Raw genomic sequence first — 18,576 nt, forward strand, 5'->3', positions numbered from 1 at the left:
CCCCCCCCCCCCCCCCTCTCCCTCTCTCCAGTAGTCCCGGCGGACAGGCTGTGACATTGGGTGTGAGGTCAGAGAGATGGGCAGCAGTGGTCTGTCTCTCAGCACTGTGAAATGGCTTTAGCTACAGTACAGCTCAGGGGACAGACACTGGCAGACAGAGAGAGACGCAGATCATTTTAATTTAACACACAAAGTCTTTCAGTCCAGGATTCTGGGTTAGCACACCAACAATGGATGAAGTTAATGCACTTAACACAGCTACCAGAGAAAAGTGCATGGTTCTGGTGTCGAAAGCATCAATGAATGGACATTTCAAACGGTTTATCAAATATGGCGACCACAAAATGCTGTTTGTTTGTCCGAACCTGAATTACTGAGAGACTAAGCTGGTCCAGTAGAACATGGTCATTCCACATTAGAAGAGGAGTTCAAACAAGGTACACCAAATAAATGATTTCCCACTGTTATTTCTGAGGTGTGTTTGAGGTGAACCGGAAGAGGCTCCATCATACTTTGTATATACTATCTGGACACTATTTCAGCCACACCTGTTGCTGACAGGTGTATAAAATCGAGCACACAGCCATCCAATCTCCATCGACAAACATTGGCAGTAGAACGACCTCACTGAAGAGCTCACTTTCAACGTGGCACCGTCATAGGATGCCACCTTTCCAACAAGTCAGTTCATCAAATTTCTGCCCTGATAGAGCTGCACCGGTCAACTGTAAGTGCTGTTAAGTGGAAACGTCTAGGAGCAAAAACAGCTCAGCCGCAAAGTGGTAGGCCACACAAGCTCACAAAACGGGACCGGCGAGTGTTGAAACGCGTAGCGCATAAAAAAAAAATGTCCTCGGTTGTAACACTCACTACAGAGTTCCAAACTGCCTCTGGAAGCAACATCAGCACAATAACTGTTAGTCGGGAGAGTCATGAAATGGGTTTCCATGGCCGAGCAGCCGCACACAAGCCTAAAATCACCATGCACAATGCCAAGCGTCGGCTGGTGGTGTAAAGCTTGCCACCATTGGACTCTGGAGCAGTGGAAACTCGTTCTTTGGGGTGATGAATCACGCTTCATATCCTGCAGTCCGACAGACAAATCTGGGTTTGGCAGATGCCAGGAGAAGGGTACCTGCCCCAATGCATAGGGCCAACCGTAAAATTAGGTGGAGGAATAATGGTCTGGGACTGTTTATCATAGTTTGGGTTATGCCCCTTAGTTCCAGTGAAGGGAAATCTTAACGCTACAGACAATTATGTGTTTCAAACTTTGTGACAACAGTTTGGGCAAGGCCCTTTCCTGTTTCAGCATGTCATTGCCCCCATGCACAAAGCCAGGTCCATACAAATATAGTTTGTAGAGATTGGTGTGGAAGAACTTGACTGGCCTGCACAGAGCCCTGACCTCAACCCCATCGAACACCTTTGGGATTAATTGGAATGTCGACTGTGAGCCAGGCGTAATCGCCCAACATCAGTGCCCGACCTCACTAATACTCCTGTGGCTGAATGGAAGCAAGTCCCCGCAGCAATGTTCCGACATCTAGTGGAAAGCCTTCCCAGAAGAGTGGAGTTATAGCAACAAGAGGGGGACCAACTACATATTAATGCCCATGATTTTGGAATGAGATGTTTGACGAGCAGACTTTTGGTCATTTGGTGTAGCATTACTGTGGGACCAATGAGCTACATTTATCTCCAGTGTATAAGAAGAAGAGGGTCAATTTTGACTAAAATGCCAATGATCACTGAAAGCATCATCATCCCCAGTCCTCCCATCTCATATGGCATTATTACAACTATGCATTACAGTTAGAGGCAAAATGGGGATTCTTTAAAAGGTTAATCAGAAATGTGGTATTTTAAGTAACACAGTTATAAAAATGTCAAATTTGTCCGTGTTTATACATAAATGCTGTATCATGTCTAATAGGATGTCATGGTTCGGATCACTTTGGATTAGAACTGAAGTCTTTTCTACCAAATGCTATCACACACTGCCCTCATGTGGTGAGAGAGGGGATCTGTTAGTGGTTGTAGGTGTCACTATCAGGACCTGAAGGCTCATCTTTCACATGACCTGGCTGTGACAGGTGGACAATGTTTTGAGATCTGTCCCCTTCTGTTGCCATGGTGTCAGGTAACTGTCTCTAGGTGTGGTGTCAGCTCTCCTCCTCACCTGTCCTCCTCACCTTCCTTATATCGGCTACAGCATTCTAGGTCTACATAGACAAAAACAGTATATACACTGCTCAAAAAAATAAAGGGAACACTAAAATAACACATCCTAGATCTGAATGAATGAAATATTCTTATTAAATACTTTTTTCTTTACATAGTTGAATGTGCTGACAACAAAATCAAACAAAAAATATAAATGGAAATCAAATGTATCAACCCATGAAGGTCTGGATTTGGAGTCACACTCAAAATTAAAGTGGAAAACCACACTACAGGCTGATCCAACTTTGATGTAATGTCCTTAAAACAAGTCAAAATGAGGCTCAGTAGTGTGTGTGGCCTCCACGTGCCTGTATGACCTCCCTACAACGCCTGGGCATGCTCCTGATGAGATGGCGGATGGTCTCCTGAGGGATCTCCTCCCAGACCTGGACTAAAGCATCCGCCAACTCCTGGACAGTCTGTGGTGCAACGTGGCGTTGGTGGATGGAGCGAGACATGATGTCCCAGATGTGCTCAGTTGGATTCAGGTCTGGGAAACGGGCGGGCCAGTCCATAGCATCAATGCCTTCCTCTTGCAGGAACTGCTGACACACTCCAGCCACATGAGGTCTAGCATTGTCTTGCATTAGGAGGAACCCAGGGCCAACCGCACCAGCATATGGTCTCACAAGGGGTCTGAGGATCTCATCTCGGTACCTAATGGCTATCAGGCTACCTCTGGCGAGCACATGGAGGGCTGTGCGGCCCCCCAAAGAAATGCCACCCCACACCATGACTGACCCACCGCCAAACCGGCCATGCTGGAGGATGTTGCAGGCAGCAGAACATTCTCCACGGCGTCTCCAGACTCTGTCACGTCTGTCACGTGCTCAGTGTGAACCTGCTTTCATCTGTGAAGTGCACAGGGCGCCAGTGGCGAATTTGCCAATCTTGGTGTTCTCTGGCAAATGCCAAACGTCCTGCACGGTGTTGGGCTGTATGCACAACCCCCACCTGTGGACGTCGGGCCCTCATACCACCCTTGTGGAGTCTATTTCTGACCGTTTGAGCAGACACATGCACATTTGTGGCCTGCTGGAGGTCATTTTGAAGAGCTCTGGCAGTGCTCCTCCTGCTCCTCCTTGCACAGGCGGAGGTAGCGGTCCTGCTGCTGGGTTGTTGCCCTCCTACGGCCTCCTCCACATCTCCTGATGTACTGGCCTGGTAGCGCCTCCATGCTCTGGACACTACGCTGACAGACACAGCAAACCTTCTTGCCACAGCTCGCATTGACGTCCTATCCTGGATGAGCTGCACTACTGAGCCACTCGTGTGGGTTTTAGGCTCCGTCTCATGCTACCACTAGAGTGAAAGCACCGCCAGCATTCAAAAGTGACCAAAACATAGCCAGGAAGCATAGGAACTGAGAAGTGGTCTGTGATCACCACCTGCAGAACCACTCATTTATTGGGGGTGTCTTGCTAATTGCCTATAATTTCCACCTGTTGTCTATTCCATTTGCACAACAGCATGTGAAATGTATTGTCAATCAGTGTTGCTTCCTAAGTGGACAGTTTGATTTCACAGAAGTGTGATTGACTTGGAGTTACAATGTGTTGTTTAAGTGTTCCCTTTATTTTTTTGAGCAGTGTATTTAGCTTTGAGAGGTTCCTATTGTGCATCTCTATAGCTGTGTTTCCCAAATCGTGGAACTCAGCTAGGTTTGTCTTGTGTCACAGGTCTTGTCTTGAAGGTAACAATCAAGTACCTTACTGTGATAGCTTACAATTGAATTGTTAGATTTTTTTAAAACAAAAATGGCTTCATAGCAATTTCTCAATCAATCATTTGTCTAGTACTGAACTGTCGGGAGTTGTCTGAGTGGGACAGCTGTCATTTACCATACTGGTGATGTCACCAGGCAGGCCAGAGAAGGCAACAGCTCTTACACCTCTAAAACTGCATCATCATTATCAAATTTCACGGTATTACTCAAACCTCAGTGTGGAAATCTATAGTGAACAAAAATATAAACGCAACATGCGACAATTTTAAAGATTTTGCTGAGGTACAGTTCATATAAGGAAATCAGTCAGTTGAAAGAAATTCATAAGGCCCTAATCTATGGATTTCACATGACTGGGAACACAGATATGCATTACGTCGGATGAATGGCACGACAATGGACCTCAGGATCACGTGACGGTATCTCTGTGCATTCAAATTGACATTAATAAAATGCAATTGTGTTCGAAGCTTATGCCTGCCCATATCATAACCCTGGGGCGGCAGGTAGCCTAGTGGTTAGGGCTTTGGGCCAGTAATTGAAAGGTTGCTAGATCGAATCACTGAGCTGACAAGGTGAAAATCTGTCGTTCTGCCCCTGATCAAGACAGTTAACCCACTAGGACGTCATTGTAAATAAGAATTTGTTCTTACCTGACTTGCCTGGTTACATAAATAATTGCCCCACCATGGGGCACTCTATTCACAACGTTGACATAAGGAAACCATTTTGTTGTGTGACACATTTTAGAGTGGACTTTTACCTTCCCCATCACAAGGTTCACCTGTGTAATGATCATGATGTTTAATTAATCATCTTCTTGATATTCCACATCTGTCAAGGGGATGGATTACCTTGGCAAAGTAGAAATGCTCACTAACAAGGATGTAAACAAATTTGTGCACAACATTTAAGAGGAATAAGCTGTTTGTATATATGGAACATTTGTGGGATTTCAGCTCATGAAACATGGGCCCATACCTTTACATGTTGTATTTATATTTCTGTTCAGTGTATATAAAACCCATTAAAATCATGTTTTTGACTGCACTGGGCCTTAAAATGTTTGAGGCTCTGTTGCTATGCTCTGTGTGTGTGTGTTTACCAGGTACAATGATGCGCTGTTGTGCTGTCTGTGAGACATGTCTAACAGTTTATCGGTGTTGCTATGCGCTGTGTGTGTAATTCTGTGTTGCTAGGCGGTAGAGAGCTGGACAGCGAGACTCAGGACCTGGCTCTGCTCAGTGTGGTCTGGCTGTCCTCACAGGTAACACACACACACACACTTATAAACAAAATGACAATCCACTTCTAATTACATCACCAACTTATGTTGTAACTGTCTCTTGGTATTCTCTGTTCAGTGGAATGATCTCCTCAACTACCCCCTCTCCCTCCAGCGGTAATGCAGTCTCTGGTTGGATAAGATGAACTTGACTGTGAATGTGACTAAGAAGTTTAAGGAGTTCAACCATCCAGCCAGAGAGGGAGCATAAATACAGACCATACATGGAAGGTACAGTATACACTCCATTCTCTCCCCTTCTCATGAACACATACTTCCTAGTTAATTTATCTTAATTAACTTCACCCTCCTTTCCCTCCACCTCTTTCTCACCCAGGTGAGAGATTGCACACTCAGGGTGGGGTGATCACTGAGGCCCGTCTGAAGGAGTTAACCCCCTCTATGCCAGTAGTCTCAGTACAAGCTGTACCAAACAACAGACAATGCATAATATCTATGAGTTTCCTCTGTACAAGACCAAGCTGAGAGGAACCACTTATGGCTGGACCTTCCGCCTCAAGACCAGAGAGAGACCAGCTAAATTGGTACTGGCCGGGGTGGCACTGCTGGTCAGTGTGTAGAGGTAGGGGTTAGGGGTTAGGGGGTGAGGAGGGAGGGAGATCAGCAGAGAGACAAGCCAAGTTGGTACTAGCTGGGGTAGCAATGCTGCTCACTGTGTGAGTCAGCTGTCAGGGTAGGCAGGAGAAATTAGGTGAAGAAGGATGAGGGACCTGCTCCTCTCTTGGTTTAAGGGATTTTTGGAGGGGTTGGAACAGAGTGAGGTAGTTATTTCGTTAGTAGTTCGTGGGCTGTGTCTTTTCCTCATTATGTTGCTCAGTGTGAGAGAAGTTACTTTAGGTAAAAAGTGTTACTACATAATCTCTCAAACCAGGTTTGATGCTGCTTTTGAAGTACAGTATAAAGACATTTGTATGGTATTGTTTTAGCACCTGAAAGCTATAAGAAAAAAAAATGTTTTTCATATGACTTAAATGAAAATATCAGTATTTATCTGAATTTATTGAAAAACAATACAATTTATAAAGAGAAGGGAGCTGCAAAAGAGTTTTACACATTTGATCACAGTAAGGATCCATTTGATCACAGTAAGGATCCATTTGATCACAGTAAGGATCCATTTGATCACAGTAAGGATCCATTTGATCACAGTAAGGATCCATTTGATCACAGTAAGGATCCATTTGATCACAGTAAGGATCCATTTGATCACAGTAAGGATCCATTTGATCACAGTAAGGATCCATTTGATCACAGTAAGGATCCATTTGATCACAGTAAGGATCCATTTGATCACAGTAAGGATGCATTTGATCACAGTAAGGATGCATTTGATCACAGTAATGGATCCATTTGATCACAGTAAGGATCCATTTGATCACAGTAAGGATCCATTTGATCACAGTAAGGATCCATTTGATCACAGTAAGGATCCATTTGATCACAGTAAGGATCCATTTGATCACAGTAAGGATCCATTTGATCACAGTAAGGATCCATTTGATCACAGTAAGGATCCATTTGATCACAGTAAGGATCCATTTGATCACAGTAAGGATCCATTTGATCACAGTAAGGATCCATTTGATCACAGTAAGGATCCATTTGATCACAGTAAGGATCCATTTGATCACAGTAAGGATCCATTTGATCACAGTAAGGATCCATTTGATCACAGTAAGGATCCATTTGATCACAGTAAGGATCCATTTGATCACAGTAAGGATCCATTTGATCACAGTAAGGATCCATTTGATCACAGTAAGGATCCATTTGATCACAGTAAGGATCCATTTGATCACAGTAAGGATCCATTTGATCACAGTAATGGATCCATTTGATCACAGTAAGGATCCATTTGATCACAGTAATGGATCCATTTGATCACAGTAAGGATCCATTTGATCACAGTAAGGATCCATTTGATCACAGTAAGGATCCATTTGATCACAGTAAGGATCCATTTGATCACAGTAAGGATCCATTTGATCACAGTAATGGATCCATTTGATCACAGTAAGGATCCATTTGATCACAGTAAGGATCCATTTGATCACAGTAAGGATCCATTTGATCACAGTAAGAATCCATTTGATCACAGTAAGAATCCATTTGATCACAGTAAGGATCCATTTGATCACAGTAAGGATCCATTTGATCACAGTAAGGATCCATTTGATCACAGTAAGGATCCATTTGATCACAGTAAGGATCCATTTGATCACAGTAAGGATCCATTTGATCACAGTAAGGATCCATTTGATCACAGTAAGGATGCATTTGATCACAGTAATGGATCCATTTGATCACAGTAAGGATCCATTTGATCACAGTAAGGATCCATTTGATCACAGTAAGGATCCATTTGATCACAGTAAGGATCCATTTGATCACAGTAAGGATCCATTTGATCACAGTAAGGATCCATTAATTGAATTCAAAGTTTCGTTTTTGAACGAATGAACTGTATTAATGGTCTAAAAGCATAGAACATTGGATGGTACCCTGACTTGTCCTAGCCTCCACAAACTGCTCTCTGGTCTATGTAACACGTGTTAATATGGCACATCAGTTGCATACCACTTTAAAGGCTTCAATACACCAGAACAACATGACAGTTTTCAGGAGGAAATCCACACTGCTGACAATTCTTCACTATTATCCCCTAAAGTCCTCACAACAGGGGGTGGATAAATTTGGCTTCAATGAAAAAAATATATATATTGACGTAACAAAAACAAAATTGTGTGTGTGTGTACCTTCCCAGTATCCCTGTGTGTTTGTGTGTTCTCCTAGTCACTGTCGTGGTCAGACCAGCTCAGCTCCATCACGTTCATGTCTAACGCCGCAACGGTGGCGGCCATATTGATGTTGGTTCCCTGTCGCACGCTGCAAATCTTAGAAGAGTTCTGATTGGACGTTGTCCACATGCTCATCTGTACTCCCGACCTCACCCCCTGACCTCTGACCCCTAACTCACTCCTGACCTTATGACTTATGACCCCAGCCGTATCACCCCTGACCACTACCACCCCCAGGTCACCTATCTCCCCCATGTTCATGTCCATGTCACCTACCCCCTCTACCCCATCAATATCAGCTAAAGAGAGCATGTCCCCAAACAAACGCCCCCCACCCAGCTCCCTAAATATGGACTGTAGCCTCTCTCCCTCCATACTCCCTCCATTCACAATCCGCTCCTCCTTCATTCGCTCCCTCCATCCATCTTGTCTCCCACTCTCCCCCCAACCCCTCTCCTCCATCTCATTCTCCCCCTCTACCTTTCCAATCCCACCATGGAACCCCTTTAGCATGATCTGTAAACGCCCCCCGTCCCCTAGCGCCAGACACCCCCCAACTATACCTCCCCTCTCCTTCTCTCTCTCTCCCCAGGTTACCTCTAACCCTCCATCCACAGCTGCCTCCCCAAGACTGCTTGATAAGCCTCTAAGCATGGACTGGAACCACCCTATCCCCCTGTCCACCCCCCCCCCTCCATTCCCCTGTCCATCCCTCCCTCCATTCCCCTGTCCACCCCCCCCTCCATTCCCCTGTCCATCCCTCCCTCCATTCCCCTGTCCATCCCTCCCTCCATTCCCCTGTCCATCCCTCCCTCCATTCCCCTGTCCACCCCCCCCTCCATTCCCCTGTCCACCCCTCCCTCCATTCCCCTGTCCACCCCTCCCTCCATTCCCCTGTCCATCCCTCCCTCCATTCCCCTGTCCATCCCTCCCTCCATTCCCCTGTCCATCCCTCCCTCCATTCCCCTGTCCATCCCTCCCTCCATTCCCCTGTCCATCCCTCCCTCCATTCCCCTGTCCATCCCTCCCTCCATTCCCCTGTCCTTCTCTCCATTGCTGAGGGTTTGGATGAGGCAGGATATCTTGGCGCTGTTGGACTCCTGAGACTGAGAGTGGAAGAACGACTCCGAACCGATGCCTGATGCTATAGGGGAGAAGAACTGAAAGAGAGAAAGAAATATGGGGACGGGGGTTGATGGGCTTGATACTCTACAACATGACTCTTTCTAATATTTCATCTCAAATAAGGTTGTAAAACAAATAGAACACGTACATGAATGAAGCATTGTGGTCTTTGAAACCCGGCCAAACATGTAGGCTACTCACAGGTGTCACATTGGACCTCTCCATCAGTCTCTCCTCCCACAGTTTCAGTCTTTGCTCTCTCTCCTCCAGCTCCTTCTCTTTAGTGGCCAGGTCTCTCTCCAGCCTCCGCAACCTCTCCAACGTAGCATCTATCTCACACCTACAGAGAGGAGAGCTACTGTTATACTATGCCCATTGTCCATTCCCTTACATTGTCTAGAGCTCTCAATTCAAGTCAATTCAAAGGGCTTTATTGTCATGGGAAACATACAGTTGAAGTCAGAAGTTTACATACACTTAGGTTGGAGTCATTAAAACTTGTTTTTCAACCACTCCACACATTTCTTGTTAACAAACTATAGTTTTGGCAAGTCGGTTAGGACATCTACTTTGTGCATGACAAGTAATTTTTCCAACAATTGTTTACAGACAGATTATTTCACATAAAATTCACTGTATCACAATTCCAGTGGGTCAGAAGTTTACATACACTAAGTTGACTATGCCTTTAACAGCTTGTAACATTGCAGAAAATAATGTCATGGCTTTAGAAGCTTCTGATAGGCTAATTGACTTCCTTTGAGTCAATTGGAGGTGTAACTGTGGATGTATTTCAAGGCCTACCTTCAAACTCAGTGCTTCTTTGCTTGACAAGACGCCAGGAAAATAATTGTAGACCTCCACAAGTCTGGTTCCTCCTTGGGAGCAATTTCCAAAAGCCTGAACGTACCACGTTCATCTGTACAAACAATAGTACGCAAGTATAAACACCATGGGACCACGCAGCCGTCATACCGCTCAGGAAGGAGACACGTTCTGTCTCCTAGAGATGAACGTACTTTGGTGCGAAAGTGAGAATGAATCCCAGAACAACAGCAAATTACCTTGTGAAGATGCTGGAGGAAACAGGTATAAAAGTGTCTATATACACAGTAAAACAAGTCTTATATCAACCGCTCAGCAAGGAAGATGCCACTGCTCCAAAACCATCATAAAAAAGCCAGACTACTGTTTGCAACTGCACATGGGGACAAAGATGGTACTTTTTAAGAAATGTCCTCTGGTCTGATGAAACAAAAATAGAACTGTTCGGCCATAATGACCATCGTTATGAAAAAGGGGGAGGCTTGCAAGCCAAAGAACACCATCCCAACCGTGAAGCACGGAGGTGACAGCATCATGTTGACGGGGTGATTTGCTGCAGAAGTGACTTTTGCAATTCACAAAATAGATATAATCATGAGGGAGGAAAATTATGTGGATATATTAAAGCAACATCTCAAGACATCAGTAAGGAAGTTAAAGCTTGGTCGCAAATGGGTCTTCCAAATGGACAATGACCCCAAGCATACTCCCATAGTTGTAGAAAAATGGCTTAAGGACAGCAAAGTCAAGGTATTGGACTGGCCATCACAAAGCCCTGACCTCAATCAGGGCTGAATTTGAGGGCAGAACTGAAAAAGCGTGTGTGATCAAGGAGGCCTACAAACCTGACTCAGTTACACCAGCTCTGTCAGGAGGAATGGCCAAAATTCACCCAACTTATTGTGGGAAGATTGTGGAAGGCTACCCAAAACATTTGACCCAAGTTAAACGTTTTAAAGGCAATGCTACCAAATACTAATTGAGTGTATGTAAACTTCTGACCCACTGGGAATGTGATGAAAGAAATAAAAGCTGAAATAAATCACTCTCTCTGCTATTATTCTGACATTTCACATTCTTAAAATAAAGTGGTGATCCTAAGTGACCTAAAACAGGAACATTTTACTAGGATTAAATGTCATGAATTGTGATAAACTGAGTTTAAATGTATTTTGCTAAGGTGTATGTAAACTTCCGACTTCAACTGTATATTTACAGTGTTGTAACGACATGCAAATAGTTAGGGTACAAAAGGAAAAATAAATAAACATAAATATGGGTTGTATTTACAATGGTGTTTGTTCTTCACTGCTTGCCCTTTTCTTGTGACTACAGGTCAGAAATATTGCTGCTGTGATGGCACACTGTAGTATTTCACTCAATAGATATGGGAGTTGATCAAATTTGGGATTGTTTTTCAATTCTTTGAGGGTCTGTGTATTCTGAGGGAAATATGTACCTCTAATATGGTCATACATTGTGCAGAAGGTTAGGAAGTGCAGCTCAGTTTCCACCTCATTTTGTGGGCAGTGTGCACATAGCTTGTCTTCTCTTGAGAGCCAGGTCTGCCTACGGCGGCCTTTCTCAATAGCAAGGCTATGCTCACTGAGTCTGTACATAGTCAAAGCTTTCCTTAAGTTCGGGTCAGTCCCAGTGATCAGGTATGCTGCCAATGTGTACTCTCTGTTTGGGGCCAATTAGCATTCTAGTTTGCTCCGTTTTCTTGTGAATTCTTTCCAACGCGTCAAGTAATTATCTTTTTGTTTTCTCATGATTTGGTTGGGTCTAATTGTGATGATGTCCTGGAGCTCTGTGGATTCTGTTTGTGAACAGAGCTCCAGGAACAGATTGCTTAGGGGACCCTTCTCCAGGTTCATCTCTCTGTAGGTGATGGCTTTGTTATGGAAGGTTTGGGATTCGCTTCCTTTTAGCTTTTCGTGGCTATTGGCCTAATTCTGCTCTGCATGCATTATTTTGTGTTCTAGGTTGGACACAGAGCATATTTTTTGAAGAATTCTGCATGCAGTGTCTCAATTTGGTGTTTGTCACATTTTGTAAATTCATGGTTGGTGAGCGGACCACAGACCTCACAACCATAGAGGGCAATGGGTTCTATAACTGATTCAAGTACCTAATCAGTATGTCGAATTTGATGTTCCTTTTGATGGCATAGAATGTCCTTCTTGCCTTGTCTCTAAGATCGTTCACAGCTTTGTGGAAGTTATCTGTGGCGCTGATGTTTAGGCCGAGGTATATATAATTGTTTGTGTGCTCTAGGGCAACGGTATCTAGATGGAATTTGTATTTGTGGTCCTGGACCTTTTTTGGAACACCACTATTTTTGTCTTACTGAGATTTACTGTCAGGGCCCAGGTCTGACAGAATCTGTGCAGAAGATCTAGGTGCTGCTGTAGGCGCTCCTTGGTTGGTGACAGTAGCATGAGATCATCAGAAAACAGTAGACATTTGACTTCAGATTCTAGTAGGGTGAGGCCGGGTTCTGCAGACTGTTCTAGTGTCCTCGCCAATTTGTTGATATATGTAGATGTTGAAGAGGGTGGGACTTTATCCCTTTTTCCCCCCACGACCCTGTGGAAAGAAATGTGTGTGTTTTTTTGCCAATTTTAACCTCAGACTTGTTGTTTGTGTACATGGATTTTATAATGTTGTATGTTTTTCCTCCAACACCACTTTCCATCAATTTGTATAGCAGACCCTCATGCCAAATTGAATGAGAAGACTTTGCCTTTGTTTCGGTTTGTTTGTTTGTCAATTAAGGTGTGCAGGGTGAAAATGTGGTCTGTCGTACAATAATTTGGTAAAAAGCCAATTTGGCATCAGCAGCAGTACATTGTTTTCACTGAGGAAATGTACAAGTCTGCTGTTAATGATAATGCAGAGGATTTTCCCAAGGTTGCTGTTGACGCATATCCCACGGTAGTTATTGTGGTCAAATTTGTCTCAACTTTTGTGGATTGGGGTGATCAGTTCTTGGTTCAAAATATTGGGGAAGATGCCAGAGCTAAGGATGATGTTAAATAGTTTAAATATAGATCATTGGAATTTGTGGTCTGTATATTTGATCATTTCATTAAGGATACCATCAACACCACAGGCCTTTTTGGGTTGGAGGGTTTTTATTTTGTCCTGTAGCTCCTTCAAGGTAATTGGAGAATCCAGTGGGTTCTGGTAGTCTTTAATAGTTGATTGTAAGATTTGTATTTGATCATGTATATGTTTTTGCTCTTTATTCTTTGTCATAGAGCCAAAAAGATAGGAGAAGTGGCTTACCCATACATCTCCATTTTGGATAGATAATTATTCGTGTTGTTGTTTGTTTAGTGTTTTCCAATTTTCCCAGAAGTGGTTAGAGTCTATGGATTCTTAAATTACATTGAGCTGATTACTGACGCGCTGTTCCTTCTTTTCCCCGTATTGTATTTCTCTATTGTTTTGGTGATTCACCATAGTGAAGGCATAGACTCAGGTTGTCTGGATATCTATGTTTTTGGTTGGACAGGTTTCTCAATTTCTTTCTCAGGTTTTTGCATTTTTCATCAAACCATTTGTCATTGTTGTTAATTTTCTTTGGTTTTCTGTTTGAATTTTTTTGAATTGATAGGGAAGCTGAGATGTCAGATATATACTTTTCAGATTTTCTACTTCCAAATTTGTACCTTCACTATTACAGTAGTATGTTTTGTCCAGGAAGTTGTCTAAAGGTGATTGAATTTTTTGTTGCCTAATTGTTTTTCGGTAGGTTTCCACACTGCATTCTTTCCATCTATAGCATTTGTTTGTATTACTCAGTTCCTTTGGCTTTGTTGCCTCATGATTGAGTATTGCTCTGTTCAAGTAGACTGTGATTTTGCTGTGATCTGATAGGGGTGTCAGTGGGCTGACTGTGAGCGCTCAGAGACTCTGTGTTGATGTCAGTGATAAAGTAGTCTACAGTACTACTGCCAAGAGATGAGCTATAGGTGTACCTACCATAGGAGTCCCCTTTCAGCCTGACTTTAACTACAGTGCCTTGCCAAAGTATTTGGCCCCCTTGAACTTTGCGACCTTTTGCCACATTTCAGGCTTCAAACATAAAGATTGTGAAGAATCATGAAGTGGAACGACATTTATTGGATATTTCAAACTTTTTTAACAAATCAAAAACTGAAAAATTGGGCGTGCAAAATTATTCAGCCCCCTTAAGTTAATACTTTGTAGCGCCACCTTTTGCTGCGATTACAGCTGTAAGTCGTTTGGGGTATGTCTCTATCAGTTTTGCACATCGAGAGACTGAACATTTTTCCCATTCCTACTTGCAAAACAGCTCGAGCTCAGTGAGGTTGGATGGAGAGCATTTGTGAACAGCAGTTTTCAGTTCTTTCCACAGATTCTCGATTGGATTCAGGTCTGGACTTTGACAGGTCTGGACTTTGACATTCTAACACCTGGATATGTTTATTTTTGAACCATTCTATTGTAGATTTTGCTTTATGTTTTGGATCATTGTCTTGTTGGAAGACAAATCTCCGTCCCAGTCTCAGGTCTTTCGCAGACTCCATCAGGTTTTCTTCCAGAATGGTCCTGTATTTGGCTCCATCCATCTTCCCATCAATTTTAACCATCTTCCCTGTCCCTGCTGAAGAAAAGCAGGCCCAAACCATGATGCTGCCACCACCATGTTTGACAGTGGGGATGGTGTGTTCAGGGTGATGAGCTGTGTTGCTTTTACGCCAAACATAACGTTTTGCATTGTTGCCAAAAAGTTCAATTTTGGTTTCATCTGACCAGAGCACCTTCTTCCACATGTTTGGTGTGTCTCCCAGGTGGCTTGTGGCAAACAACACTTTTTTATGGATATCTTTAAGAAATGGCTTTCTTCTTGCCACTCTTCCATAAAGGCCAGATTTGTGCAATATACGACTGATTGTTGTCCTGTGGACAAAGTCTCCCATCTCAGCTGTAGATCTCTGCAGTTCATCCAGAGTGATCATGGGCCTCTTGGCTGCATCTCTGATCAGTCTTCTCCTTGTATGAGCTGAAAGTTTAGAAGGACGGCCAGGTCTTTGTAGATTTGCAGTGGTCTGATACTCCTTCCATTTCAATATTATCGCTTGCACAGTGCTCCTTGGGATGTTTAAAGCTTGGGAAATCTTTTTGTATCCAAATCCGGCTTTAAACTTCTTCACAACAGTATCTCGGACCTGCCTTGTGTGTTCCTTGTTCTTCATGATGCTCTCTGCGCTTTTAACGGACCTCTGAGACTATCACAGTGCAGGTGCATTGATACGGAGACTTGATTACACACAGGTGGATTGAATTTATCATCATTAGTCATTTAGGTCAACATTGGATCATTCAGAGATCCTCACTGAACTTCTGGAGAGAGTTTGCTGCACTGAAAGTAAAGGGGCTGAATAATTTTGCACGCCCAATTTTTCAGTTTTTGATTTGTTAAAAAAGTTTGAAATATCCAATAAATGTCGTTCCACTTCATGATTGTGTCCCACTTGTTGTTGATTCTTCACAAAAAATACAGTTTTATATCTTTATGTTTGAAGCCTGAAATGTGGCAAAAGTTTGCAAAGTTCAAGGGGGCCAAATACTTTCGCAAGGCACTGTATGTACATACCCAGCGTGCGACAGAGCTACAGGAGTTGTGACCCGTTTTTGTTGGTTATGTTGTCATAGTTGCGCCTAGGGGGGCATGTGGGAGAGAAAATGCTGTCACCTCCAGGCAGGTATTTGTCCCCCTGTGTGCTGAGGGTGTCAGGTTCTCGTCCGGTTCTGGCATTAGGTCGATATCTGTCTAGTGCTAGCGATTTATTCCACTATGGGGCAATGTTTTTTCTGTGATATGAAATGATATAATGGAACACACACACCTAAATATACAGACATCTGATGCACGGATATATCTCCCTGCCCCTCTCCCTAAACTCTTCCAACTCTCCCTCTCTTCAAACTTCTCCCTCAATTCAAACTTCTCCCTCAATTCAAACTTCTCCCTCAATTCAAACTTCTCCCTCAATTCAAACTTCTCCCTCTCTCCAAACCCCAATTGCAGTGCTCGCCTCCTAATCCGACTTCTCTCCGCCACTTAAAGCCCTCCTCACAACGTTTCCCCTCTGTAAACCTTCCTCCAATGACAACCCCCACTAGCTCTCCCTCCCACTGTCTCCAACTATTCTCCCCCTCTTCCTCTCCCTCCCTCCCCCCAACTCTCTCCCCCTCTCCCCCACTTTCCTCCTACCACTCTCCCCCCCATTATTTTCTCCTCCCCCCCACTCTTTTCTCCTCTCTCTCCCCCTCTCTCTCAATCTCTCTCCTTCCCCCTCTCTCTCTTCCCCACTCTCTCCTTCCCTTCCCATGTCTCACCTCCCTCTCCCCCCACTCTCTCCAACCCCTCTCTCACCCCCTCTCTCTCATCTCTCCCACCAGCTCTCCCTCCCACTCTCTCCCTCCTCTTCTCTCCCCCCACTCTCCCTCTCAACTCCACTCTCTCCCTTCCCATTTGTCTCCCCCACTCTCTCTCTCCCCTCTACCCCCACTCCCTACCGCCCCATCTCACTCTCTCTTCCCCCTTTCTCTTCCCCACCGAGCTGTCTGTCTAAACTATTGGCACACAGCTCAGACACCCATGCATACCCCACAAGACATGCCATAAATAAATGTGTGTAGTTCTGTCCTTGAGCTGTTCTTGTCTAATGATGTTCTGTATTATGTTTTATGTTTTGTGTGGACCCCAGGAAGAGTAGCTGTTGCTTTTGCAACAGCTAATGGGGATCCTAATAAAATTCCAAAATACCAAATGCCACAAAAGGTCTCTTCACAGTCCCCAAGTCCAGAACAGACGCACAGTACTACATGCTTACATCAGTTACTATCAAGTAACTGATGTAAGCAGTAAAAGTAGATTTTAAATTTGTTTTAAAAATATAAAAATACACCTTATAGAATAGCTGGGACTTTGAAGCAACACAAACATAGGCACAGACACATGCATACACACACGATAACATACGCACTATACACACACAGAGTTAGTACTACAGATATGTGGTAGTGGTGGAGTAGGGGCCTAAGTGCACAAAGTGTGTTGCGAAATCTGTGAATGTATTGTAATGTTTTAAAAATTTGATAAAATACCTCCCTTCCCATTTGTCTCCTCCACTCTCTCCCTTCCCCTGCTCTCTACCTCCCCCTCTCTCTCGCTCTCCCTCTCTCTCTCTCCCCCTCTCTCCCCCTAACTCTCCCTCCCCCTTTCCCTCCCCCACTATATCCCTTCTCCCCCAACTCTCTCCCTCTCTCTCCTCCACTCTCTCCCCCTTAATCTCTCCCTCCACTTCTCCCTCCACTTCTCTCTCCCCAACTCTCTCCCTCCTCCACCCTCTCCATCAGATCTTTCCACTCATTCTCTATTCTTCTCTCATAATTGATGATCTTGCCACACTCATGTCAAACACGAACAGAATCTGCCACCCTCTTCCTCCTCCTCCCTCTTGTCTCCTCTATTCTCTCTTCATCAGTGTTTTATTTTTCACCCTCTACATTTTGTTTCCTCTCTAAATAGTGTCCCCCTTCCCTCTTTTTCCCATACTTGACTTCTAGCTGCCCCCTATATGCTTCTTATGTGACCCCCCCCCCCCCCCCCCCGGTCTCTGGTGGAAACAGGCTAAATAGAGGAATCTCCTACATGGATAGTTTCCAGAGAGTCTTATTATAGACTAAAACCAATGAGCCAGCAGGGTTATGCATACAGCTTCTCCCCTGAGACACACACACACACACTGGGGCCTCTTGTTAGGTTGTAAGTATATACAGTGAGCCCTGCTCTCTGTCCTGTGTCTGGCTTCAAAAGATGTTTATTATTATTTATTTTTTCACCTTTATTTAACCAGGTAGGCCAGTTAATTAAGAACACGTTCTCATTTACAACTGCGACCTGGTCAAGATAATACAAAACAGGGCGAAACAAACAACAGCACAGAGTTACATGGAATAAACAAGCGTACAGTCAATAACACAATAGAAAAAATAAAGTCTATATACAGTGTGTGCAAATGGCGTGAGGAGGTAAGGCAATAAATAGGTCATAGTAGCAAAGTAATAACAATTTAGCAGATTAACACTGGAGTGATATATGAGCAGATGATGATGTGCAAGGAGTGAAACTGGTGTGCTTAAGAGCAGAAAAGTAAATAAAAACAATATGGGATGAGGTAGGTTGATTGGGTGGGCTATTTACAGATGAACTATGAACAGCTGCAGCGATCGGTTAGCTGCTCAGATATCTGATGTTTAAAGTTAGTGAGGGAAATCTCCAGCTTCAGCGATTTTTGCAATTCGTTCCAGTCAATGGCAACAGAGAACTGGAAGGAAAGGCGGGCCAAAGTAGGTGTTGGCTTTGGGGATGACCAGTGAGATATACCTGCTGGAGCGCGTGCTACGGGTGGGGGGAGTTATTATGACCAGTGAGCTGAGATAAGGCAGAGCTTTACCTAACAGACTTATAGATGACCTGGAGCCAGTGGGTCTGGCGATGAATATGTAGCGAGGGCCAGCCGACTAGA

General features: G+C 44.0%; 1 protein-coding gene across 1 annotated transcript in view; it reads right to left on the reverse strand.

Moving 5' to 3' along the window:
• Window positions 1-4,196: 4,196 nt before the first annotated feature.
• The window catches only part of LOC110530990 (mitogen-activated protein kinase kinase kinase 20), a 32,075-nt gene continuing 17,695 nt past the window's right edge, over window positions 4,197-18,576 (reverse strand). The window contains exons 10-12 of the mRNA XM_090183148.1: window positions 9,383-9,521; window positions 9,102-9,216; window positions 4,197-8,745 (exon numbers count right to left, since the gene is read on the reverse strand). Coding sequence (XP_090039274.1) covers window positions 8,048-8,745; window positions 9,102-9,216; window positions 9,383-9,521 — 952 coding nt within the window. The 3' untranslated portion in view covers window positions 4,197-8,047. The remainder of the gene's footprint in view (window positions 8,746-9,101; window positions 9,217-9,382; window positions 9,522-18,576) is intronic.

Source organism: Oncorhynchus mykiss, chromosome 8 (assembly GCF_057628025.1).
Source record: "Oncorhynchus mykiss isolate SJ-2025 chromosome 8, ASM5762802v1, whole genome shotgun sequence".
Lineage (NCBI taxonomy): Eukaryota > Metazoa > Chordata > Actinopteri > Salmoniformes > Salmonidae > Oncorhynchus > Oncorhynchus mykiss.